This window comes from Zootoca vivipara, chromosome 12 (assembly GCF_965207765.1).
Source record: "Zootoca vivipara chromosome 12, rZooViv2.hap1.1, whole genome shotgun sequence".
In the NCBI taxonomy this organism is placed as follows: Eukaryota; Metazoa; Chordata; class Lepidosauria; order Squamata; family Lacertidae; genus Zootoca; species Zootoca vivipara.
The window spans coordinates 43,978,840-43,990,058 of record NC_142595.1 but is presented as its reverse complement, the minus strand read 5'-3'; the positions used below and the strand labels follow the sequence as shown (position 1 = coordinate 43,990,058).

Sequence of the window (11,219 nt, the reverse complement as noted above, 5' to 3'; positions counted from 1 at the left end):
TCTCCCACAGCTCATCTTTTATGCATCTTTTTTTTATTATCATTTGCTGTGAACTTCATCCTTGCAGTAACACCGTGAAGAAGATCACTTCTACCCCCATTTTCCAGAATGGGAAAACTGAGTGTTTGATTAATCCAGCTTGCATCTTCTCGAGCCGGACTTGTTTCACCGACCTCTTCAGATACCAACAGGTGAATCTTGAGAATGAGGGAGAAACATTCGCGGGCAAAACTCGGCATCCCTAGAGTCTTTTCCCGCTCGCGCTTAAGGTCACGTTAGGCGCTGGCGTGCGTTTCCCTTCTCATGAGGAACCTCCTGGTGTTCAGCTCGGGGTGCCACAACAAGATGCGGCACTTGGGGAAAAACATCCCGCAGAGCAAGGCTGAGCTGGAGGCTAGGATGGCGAAGGCCTCTGTGGCAGCTGTGTACCATGCTCTTGAAGTGAGGTAAGCGGGGACGAAGGCCAGCCACACCCCAAGGCACCCCAACAAGCTGAAACAGATGAGCCAGGCCTCATTGAAGGCATCAGGGAGATTCCGCGCCAGGAAGGCCCCGGCTAAGCTAAGCGCCGCCAGCAGGCTCAGGTAAGCCAGCATGCCCCAGAATGCACTGGGAGAGCCTTCGTCGCAGAAGAGGGATATGGCGCGAGGGATGGAGTGAGCATCTCTCCCAGGGGAGGGAGGCGAGGTGGCCAGCCACGTGGCGCACAGCAGAAGCTGGGGCAGGCAGCCCAGCAGGACCACGGCACGGGGCGTCCTGGAAGCGAGCCACAGCTTCGCGGGGCCGCCGGGGCTGGTGGCCCGGAAGGCTGCCACCACCATCGCCGTCTTGGCCAGGATGCAGGAGAGGCAGAGGGCAAAGGTCAGCCCAAAGGCAGCTTGGCGCCACAAGCAGGACCGAGGCGTGGGCCGCCCGAGGAACGGCAGGCAGCAGAGGAAACTGAGCACCAGCCCCGCCAGCAGGAGGTAGCTGAGCTCCCGGCTGTTGGCCCGGACCAGAGGGGTCCCCCGGTGAATGACGAAGAGTCCGAGGATCAAGACGGGCAAGAGGGAGCCGCAGATGGAGGCACTGGCCAGACCGGCCCCCAGAGGCTCGTGGAAATGGAGAAAAAGCTCCCTCTTGGGTACACATTGTGTCTGCCCTGCATCAGGCCACTGGTCTTCGGGGCACCTTGAGCAGGCGGAAGAATCTAGAAGCAGAGAGGGATTCGGAGAGCATCTCATCACTGTACTGCAGCAAGCAATTCCCTTCCCTTCCCCCGCAAAAGAAAGGCAGTAAAGCTTTCAGAGGTGCCCTTCATAATCCTTGGTTTAGCTTCTATTTGACCTCACTAGCTTTTGCCCTGCAGCCTGTGTCTAACACTATGAAAACCCTAAAGCTACACTAAACAAGGGAGTCTCTGGGTGTACACAGCGTATATCACTGGTACAGGCTCAAAGCGTAATTCAAGTGCGTCTGGAACTGTGGTGTAGGGCAAATGGGTTAGAAATATATCCCCCTCCCCAAAATACTAAACTTGGGTTGACCCCGAACAATTGATTGGCAGAAGAGTCAACACAGACAAAAGAGAAAGACTTATTTATGGGATGGAACATGTCATTAATTTTGGGAATTCTCAGCTACAAGATATGGGAACAGCCCCTAGTTTAGGGCCAAGCTATATGTTATGTCAACCTTCCTTCCTTCCTTCCTTCCTTCCTTCCTTCCTTCCTTCCTTCCTTCCTTCCTTCCTTCCTTCCTTCCTTCCTTCCTTCCTTCCTTCCTTCCAACATGTGATGTGATGCCAAGATGGCTTTAAAAGAGTATTTTGTGAGTTTAGTGGGCATTCCACGCACCGGTCTGGTTTGAAATTTCCCCGCTTGCACACGGCACACATTCAAAGCAACAAGTAGCCATATCTGAGCGCTGGGTTTTGTGGTGGCCCATGGGGCAACTCGGTGTACAGACTGAGACAGGGACCTAAATAAGAGAGGAGAGGAAGATTTGCCTGACTTAATATTTCTCATCGCAATGCCAATGCTTACCTGCATTGTGCCAATTAAAATGATCATGAATGGCAAAGCACACTCTGTTTTAAAATACCACGTCTATAGGGAAAAGGCTCATAATAACCCTCCAACATTTCTCCGATGAAAATAGGGACGGCTCGTTCCATTATTTTTTATCTTGCTATTTATACCGCACGCATCTTACTGGGTTGCCCCAGCCACTCTGGGCAGCTTCCAACATATATAAAAATACAACAAAACATTAAAAGAACTTCACTATGCAGGATTTCCATACCCACCAACATTTCTCCAATGAAAATAGGGACATCCTAAGGCGGGGGTCAGCAAACTTTTTCAGCAGGGGGCCGGTCCACTGTCAATCAGACCTTGTGGGGGGCGGGGGCAGCGGACTACATGTTACCATGATTTTTTTAAAAAAATAATTAAACTTCATTGAAATTCAAATCAATACACATAAAATTACAAATCATATAACTTACAGATTTTCAAATCAAATAATAAGCAAATAAGTAAGTAATTATGATTATGACACACATTTTTTGGGGGGAAAAAACCTTATTGGGACCAACCCCAATGTTGCCCAAATGTGATTTGGGGTGGGTATTTTCCGTCATATATCCACGTTGCTTCCTTTGCGTTTTACACGTTGGCAGTTATTATTCCTCTCATAAGGTATGGTGGGGGTGGGGGGGCTGAGGTGAGCGCACTATTCCTGTCAGCCCTGGAGAGCATGTGTGCATGCGTGGGTGAAGGGAAAAGCCGTTGGCCACGCTAAGTCAGGCTGGTGCCACTCAAGCGAAGATGTTCTTTTCCCCACGTGAGGGAAGACGAGGCGGCGGCGGCTATTTACCTTTCCATGGCTCACACCATGTAGCTAACGAACGGCCTCCCCAGTAGAGCGCAGAACTGCTTTGGAGTGCAGCCGTCCAGGCGCTCCCCGCTTCCTATGGTGGGGAGCACCGTCCCCACAGACACCGGCGGGCATTGTTCCTGAGGCACCTCCGAGCCCCTGCGGCTCCAACTGCCCTTCCTGAGGCCAGTGGCCGGCAGCTCCATGGTAGAAATCCGAACTGTGGCTCCTTTCCCCTCTTGCCCACCCGCCACCCTGGAAGAAAAGATTGCTGCGCATGCACGACAGACGGAGAAGGGGTTTGTCTCGAGCAGCCGCCCGCCTCACTGACCCTCAAGCCTGGCTGAGTAGCAAAAACCATCACACGTGCGCTATGCCGGCTACCTGGATTCCTGGACCATCTGTGGGCCGAATCTAGAAGGCAATTGGGCCTGATTCGGCCCATGGGCCTTAGTTTGCCAACCAATGACCTAAGGAAAAGTGAGATATTCTGGGAGCAAATCAGAAACTGAGATGGCTTCTCTAAATCAGGGACGTCCCTGGAAAAAAGGGACACTTGGAGGGTCTGCAGTTGCCTCCAGGTGGGAACTGGGCCTATGGCTGGTGCTCCTGCCCACTGAAAGAGGGCAGGTGTGGATAACGTTTGGTGAAGGAGCCAAATACATACCCTCCAGCATCCTGCAGATCAAAATCGGGATCATAGAATCATAGAGTTGGAAGAGACCACAAGGGCCATCCAGTCCAATCCCCTGCCAAGCAGGAAACACCATCAAAGCATTCCTGACAGGTGGCCATCAAGCCTCCACTTAAAGACCTCCAAAGAAGGAGACTCCACCACACTCCTTGGCAGCAAATTCCACTGCCTAACAGCTCTTACTGTCAGGAAGTTCTTCCTAATGTTTAGGTGGAATCTTCTTTCTTGTAGCTTGAATCCATTGCTCTGTGTCCGCTTCTCTAGAGCAGCAGAAAACAACCTTTCTCCCTCCTCTATATGATATCCTTTTATATATTTGAACATGGCTATCATATCACCCCTAAACCTTCTCTTCTCCAGGCTAAACATACCCAGCTCCCTAAGCCGTTCCTCATAAGGCATAGTTTCCAGGCCTTTGACCATTTTGGATGCCCTCCTCTGAACACATTCCAGCTTGTCAGTATCCTTCTTGAACTGTGGTGCCCAGAACTGGACACAGTATCCAGGTGAGGTCTGACCAGAGCAGAATACAGTGGTACTATTACTTGCCTTGATCTAGATGCTACACTCCTATTGATACAGCCCAGAATTGCATTGGCTTTTTTAGCTGCTGCATCACACTGTTGACTCATGTCAAGTTTGTGGTCTACCAAGGCTCCTAGATCCTTTTCACATGTAGTGCTCTCAAGCCAGGTGTCACCCATCCTGTATTTGTGCCTTTCATATTTTTCCCCCCAAGTTTAGTACTTTACATTTCTCCCTGTTAAAATTCATCTTGTTTGCTATGGCCCAGTTGTCTAATCTGTTGTCATTTCGAAGTATGATCCTGTCCTCTGGGGTATTAGCCACCCCTCCCAATTTGGTGTCGTCTGCAAACTTGCTCAGGATGCTGCCCAGAGGCCCTGAGTGAGAAAACTCAGGACCCTCCTCAACCCTCTCTGGTTTATTATTTTTCTCTTTGTTTCCTGCTTTTAGTTTTTTAAGAGCAGGATACACTGTACTCCACAGGACAGCTGTAGCAAAGACCTCAGTTTCCTAGGAGCTGCATTCTAAAGAAATCTCCTGGACAGGCTTGACCACAAGATGTACCTCAGGGCACACAAACACAGGAAGCTGCCTTTCCTAAGCCAAACAATATGCCCACCTAGTTCAGTACAGGTATTGTCTATACTGACTGACAGTGTCTCTTCTGGGTTTTGGACAGGCCTATCTGGAGATGCCGGGAATTGAACCTGGGAACTTCTGCACGCAAAGCAGATGCTCTGCAACTAAGCCACGGCCTGTCCCTCATGTGCCTTGCCACATCCAGTCCTCACACAGGAACTCTCCCCTGGGGAAGAGTGAATAAGCGGCTTAAAACAACAACCACCTCTTCCTCTGCGTATCTACATATGCAGGATAGATATGTGCCCTTTGAGGAACAACGGTGAACATTTTTTTAAAAAATAAATTTGTATTGGTTTTGCAATTTAATTTTATATTCACACATACATTGGAATCCCCCAAAAGTGTAGAATTCTCTGAATTCTCGGACTTCCTTCCCCGCCTCCATGGAGTCCACCGATAACTGCTTTCCACTGCATATCATATTGTCCTCTATTTGTCCATAAAATTCTGTTTACATCCACAGTTCCTTTCACATTGCAAGTGTTATTTCACAGTGGTGAGCATTTGGTCCTTCCTCCAGATGCTGTTGAACTACAACTCTCACCAGCCTTAGGAAGCATGCCCAATGGCCAGGAAGTTAGCAGCATCTAGAGCAGGGTTCCCCAAACTAAGGCCCAGGGGCCGGATGCGGCCCAATCGCCTTCTAAATCCAGCCCATGGACGATCCGAGAATCAGCATGTTTTTACATGAGTAGAATGTGTCCTTTTATTTAAAATGCATCTCTGGGTTATTTGTGGGGACTGCCTGGTGTTTTTACATGAGTAGAACGTGTCCTTTTATTTAAAATGCATCTCTGGGTTATTTGTGGGGCATAGGAATTCATTCATTTCCCCCAAAAAAATATAGTCCGGCCCCCCACAAGGTCTGAGGGACAGTGGACCGGCCCCCTGCTGAAAAAGTTTGCTGACCCCTGATCTAGAGGGCCAAGTGTCCCCCGCCCCCCCGCCCCTGCCTTGGAGGATAAAATCTGTCCTACCTGCGTATTCCCTCCTGTCCACATGATGGCGCTGTCATCCACCTTCAGTTCCTCGCCTTGTGAGGGGCTGAACGCAATCTGCCCCACTGGCACAGCTTGGAATTGCTTCATGGAAGGGAAGCGCGTGTTGAGGACATCAAAGAGGGCAGGGGGGTCACCGTGCTGGTCAAAGGAGACTTCCTCGCCCACCTTGTTCTTGAAACGGACTTTCCTCAAGTAGTGAAGCAACTGGAAGCAAGGCAGGGAGGAAAGGGGCAGGCATCAGTTTTGTGCTCTATGTAAATACACATCGTATGAGTTAAGGGCATGCAAGGAACCAGTGGACCTCCAGATGTTGCTGAACTGCAGCTCCTATCGCCCCAGACTTGCTGGGCCAGATGGGAGTTGTAGTACAGCAACACCTGGAAGGCCAAAGGTTCCAGGCGCCTGAGTTTTAAAGGGAATGTACATGCTGCCCTAGACTGGTTAACAAGTCGTGTGGTTAGTTACTGGCAACGAAATACAGTGGTACCTTGGTTCTCAAACGCCTTGGTACTTGAACAACTTGGAACCCAAACACTGCAAACCCAGAAGTAAGTGTTCCATTTTGCGAACATTTTTCGGAAGCCGAATGTGCTCCGTTTTGAGCGTTTTGCTTCCGATTTGAGTGCCACACTTCCGTTTTGAGTGTGACGCTGAGGTCTGTCTGTTTTTGCTATTTAGTTTGTGGTTTTTTTGTTTTTGCGGCTCTTTTTTTTGTTTTTGTGACTGTGTGGAACCCAGTTCAGCTACTGATTGATCGATTGATTGTGTGACTGCAGTACATTGTTTATTGCTTTCATTTTATGGAGCAATGGTCTCGTTAGACAGTAAAATTCATGTTAAATTGCTGTTTTAAGGGTTGTTTTTAAAAGTCTGGAATGGAGTAATCCGTTTTGCGTTACTTTCTATGGTAAAGCACGCCTTGGTTCTGGAACGCTTTGGTTTTGGAACAGACTTCCGGAACGGATTAAGTTTGAGAACCACTGTACCTTAGTATCCTCTGAACCAGCACCAGTGTGAATCTCCTAAAACAGCGGTAGCAAGTGAGATACCCTCCAGGTGCTGTTGGACTACAGATCCCATAATTTATCACTGTTGGTTGTGCTGACTGGGAACTGTAGCCCCAGCAGTGGTTAAGAGTGCTCAACAGCCAGGTTCAAATCCTCACTAAACCGTTAAGTTTGCTGGGTGATATTGACTGGCCTCTATCTATCTATTCTACCACGATTGTCTTCAGTGTTATGAGGAGATTTCACACCGTGTGTTCCATCTTGCCCGGTTTGTGCTCGGGAAGGATATACGGTGTTGCTGAAAACCCATAAGAGGACGAAGGAAGGACTTGCCGTGTCTCTTCTGTAAAAGGAGAACATATGCTGGATTCTGAGCTGCTTTTTCAGCTATTAACCCTCTCTGCTCTTTTTTTGGGGGGGAGAATCTGATAAAGAAGAACAACATCTGGAGGTAGCCATCTTAGGCTGCACCCATTCTAGTAACTCCCCCCCCCAAAGCATTTCAATGTAAGAACATTAAGAAGAGCTTGATGGATCAGGCCAATGGCCCATCTATTTCAGCATCCTGTTCTCACAGTGGCAAGCTAGATCCTGCTGCAAACTCTCAAGCCGGGACCTGAGCACAAGAGCATTCCTCCTGTGAGTTTCTTTCAGCTGGTATTCAGAAGCATTTCCACCTCCATAGCCTTCTCCAACACGAATTTGTCCAATCCTTTTTAAAAGTCAACGTACGATTGGAGTCAGATATTACCTTCCAGGGCTCGATCTCAGGAACTCCTCCTTTGGTCCTCTTCAGGCCCCTTGGCTCCTCTTGCGCCATGTCGTGCAGGGCGTGGGCGATGGCATAGACCGCGTTGTGAATGTTGAAGGTCAAGCCGAACCCCATCATGCTGACAAAGGCGTTCTTGCCGTCCCCCAAGTTCTCCTTCCCTGTGCAGGAGTGACTGGTATTGTTTCCTCCTTCCTCAGAGCTCGTGTCCCACCAGCAATGGAAGACTTCGCCCCAGAACTCCTGGATGAAGATGTCTTCTGGCGAAGTGGAAGGGTGGAGCCGGACTATGAAGTCCCTCAGGCCGGGGACTGGCTGCTTGCGAGCGGACATGGCCAGCGAGCCGCTGAGCATCAGCAAGGCCTGCTGGTTCCTGTAGAAGGTGATGTGGCTCATGGCTTCGGAGCAGAGCCACACCTTCTCCGTCACCCCCTGGCTGTGCAGCAGGAGCAGCAGAGGCTGGGCCTCGGACCCGCAGAAGGTGACAATGACCTGGCTCTTGGATCCTGCAACCTCTCTGGCGACTCTCTCGACGTTGCCCACGCCCGGTGGTTTGTCGAGCAGCTCCGAAAAGGCAACGCACGCCCCGTTCCGGACAATCTCCTCCCGCAATCTCGATGCCTTGCTTCCCGTATTCGGAGTCCGTCGTGAGCAGGCCAACCCACGTCCAGGCAAAGTGGGTCACCAGCCGAGCCAGGCCAAGGGCCTGCAGCCTGTTGCTGGGGATGGTGCGGAAGAAAGAGCGGAACTGAGAGCCGTCGTCAGCCACCGGGCCCGTGGCAAAGTAACTAATCTGGGCGCAAGAGGAGAAAACCGACTGTCTGTTAAACAAAAACGCATGTGGGTCCCCCTATATGCAGACATTTGTCAGACGAACCTTCGGTTATTTGAACGAGGGACTTGCACCCTCGCCTCGGTACACAAACATCTGATTCGGATATCCGAACTGTGGGACTTGCGTGTATGTGAATATCTGAGGCAATGGCTTTCTTAATGTTGCTGTTTTATTTTCTCTGACATTGCGCTCAGTCAGAGAATCACTGAACACAGCATCTTATAAACCTATATCATTTAGACTTCAAAATAAATGGAACTGACATCGCTTGGAAGAACAGAAAAGTCTCTAGGATGCAGAAATTGTTGGAAGGGTGAAAGGAGAGACAGTAATGCAAGTAGGTGTACCTAGATACAGCATAAGGCCTAGCCTTATATTATCATATAAGGCATTTTTCATGGAAATAATAAATTCACAGTAAACGGCTCCCAGCCACAGGCTAATAAATACAGGTACTGTACTGTACAATAATGCTCCCACTCAATCCATGCAACCACATTGCCCTCTACTGGCCCTTCCATGCAACTACAAGCATCTGCCAAAATTGCAACACCCTTAAAAGACTAACCGGTTTTATTACAGCGAAAACTTTGATGGACTGCTCAAATCAATTTCGTTTGCTTCTTTTTTTTAAACAAACAAACAAACAAATTGTAATTATTGTAAATTAAAAAAAAACAATTACCAAACATAAGGTGCTGTTTTCCAAAGCAAATACATGTACAGGTGTTAAGTCTTGTATCCACATGCCTTCGAAACAAACTCAGAAAATCTTTCACATTTCAGATTAGGCTCACATCTGCAGGGGTTACGCCAGTCTAAAGCATTAAGTTATCCACTTCATCTATTGCGGGCACCCCCAAACTTCGGCCCTCCAGATGTTTTGGATTACAATTCCCATCTTCCTCGACCACGGGTCCTGTTAGCTAGGGATCATGGGAGTTGTAGGTCAAAACATCTGGAGGGCTACAGTTTGGGGGTGCCTGATCTATTGCATCTAAGTCCATAAAAGCACACGCCACAAAAAAAATCGGTTACTCTTTTAAAAGTCTCACAATGCTATTTGCTCCTTTGCCGCAACTTATGTGAAACATGGGACGCGGGTGGCGCTGTGGGTTAAACCACTGGGCCTAGGGCTTGCCGATCAGATGGTCGGCGGTTCGAATCCCCGCAACGGTTGCTCAATCCCAGCTCCTGCCAACCTAGCAGTTTGAAAGCACGTCAAAGTGCAAGTAGATAAATAGGTACTGCTACAGCGGGAAGGTAAACGGTGTTTCCATGTACTGCTCTGGTTCGCCAGAAGCAGCTTTGTCATGCTGACCACATGACCTGGAAGCTGTACGCTGGCTCCCTCGGCCAATAATGCGAGATGAGCGCCGCAACCCCAGGGTCAGTCACGACTAGACCTAATGGCCAGGGGTCCCTTTACCTTGACCTATGTGAAACCCACAGATATCCGGTGTGAAATCGCTTTTATCCTTGTGGGCTCTGGCATTTTGCAAAGTGCAAAAGGACAGCTCCTGCCTCAGAGGAGCTTACAACCCCACAGCACTCCTACCTGGGGGTATTTATAGAGATCCAGCCACCTAGCTATCGTCCTGGATTCGGTTATGCCTGCCTCTCCTATAAGACCAGCTTGAGGCGGGGTGTGGCCGCAGTGAAAGTTGGGGGTGGGGTTTTGACCACCCGCAATAAACTGTGTGGCACCCAAAAGGGCTCTTGAAAGAATCTGGCAAGAATCGAAGATCTGGAAGCCGAGAGTGATGTTGGGCAATAGGCTTGAATCCTGGTTAATCTCTTCGATGGCAAAGACCATGGTTTGGATGAACTTGTAAAACCAAAACACCAAGCTGTGGAAAAGGAGGAGAAAATGCAGGGGGTTCCAATAAGAACGCAGTCTTCAGACTGCACAGATTATTGCACCAGCTGCCAACTGAGATAGACCTGCCTCAGATGTTGTTCAGTCAATAGCTAATGGACATGAATGGTAAATTAATGTGTCTTCAATGGGTTCTGATGATTGGTGGCTACTAGCTACCGAACACAGATACCAGTGAGTGTGAGCAGAGTATAAACACGTGCGTGTGCGCGCGCACACACACCTTCTATTTAAAATTATATTAAAAAATAAACTGAAGCAATTTTCTATTGTTTTCTGTTATTAGTAAAAGCAATTAAATCCAGATTTTACTGGTTTTACAAAACAGAGAGAGAGAGAGAGAGAGAGAGAGAGAGAGAGAGAGAGAGAGAGAGAGAGAGAGAGAGACCAGCATTCTAAATATCTGGGTAGGCTTGTAAAATTTTAACAGTCACCAAAAAGAGTCTGGTGAAGGCTGCTAAATCACCAGTAATGCACTATTATGAGGTCAAGAACATGTCACAGAACATGCCCCCAATGAATTGCCAGTCTGGTGAGGCTCCAGATTCGAACCCAAACCTCTCCCAGATCCTAGTCCCACACTTAACCGCTACACCATCACAGACTTGGTCGGAGAGGCTCCAGGTGACATGCATGCTTGTGTGGGTGAATGAGCCCTCCTTAGGCAGAAGAGAAAAAGAGAATTGTCTGCCCACCCTGCTCCAAAGCAGCTCAGACACCCCAGATTTACCTCGAGGGACGTCTTCCGTTGACAGTTCCAGCAGTATAAGATAGATCCTTCTGGAGGGGCTGTTGGTGCCACATTGACATGTGACAGTAGGTGGGCTTAGGTGGCATCATGAAGGTGATGGCCACAGCATCGCCTGATGTTTGGTGATGCAGTGGGAAAAGCCCTCCAATGAGGATGTCTCCCCTTCTCTCAAAGGCCTCCATCCTGAGGGCTGGCAACTGACACTGGCACCCATCAGTGCGGACCACCAGCATGAAAAATGGGAGTCCTAGGAAGAG

General features: G+C 49.1%; 1 protein-coding gene across 1 annotated transcript; it reads right to left on the bottom strand.

Annotated features, from left to right (window-relative positions):
- Positions 1–275: 275 nt before the first annotated feature.
- Positions 276–10,148, bottom strand: LOC118095587 (extracellular calcium-sensing receptor-like). Its single transcript, XM_088654811.1, is given in 6 exon segments — positions 276–1,189; positions 1,836–1,959; positions 5,698–5,925; positions 7,480–8,107; positions 8,109–8,290; positions 9,891–10,148. Coding segments are annotated over 6 exon segments (2,334 nt in total).
- Positions 10,149–11,219: the final 1,071 nt, after the last annotated feature.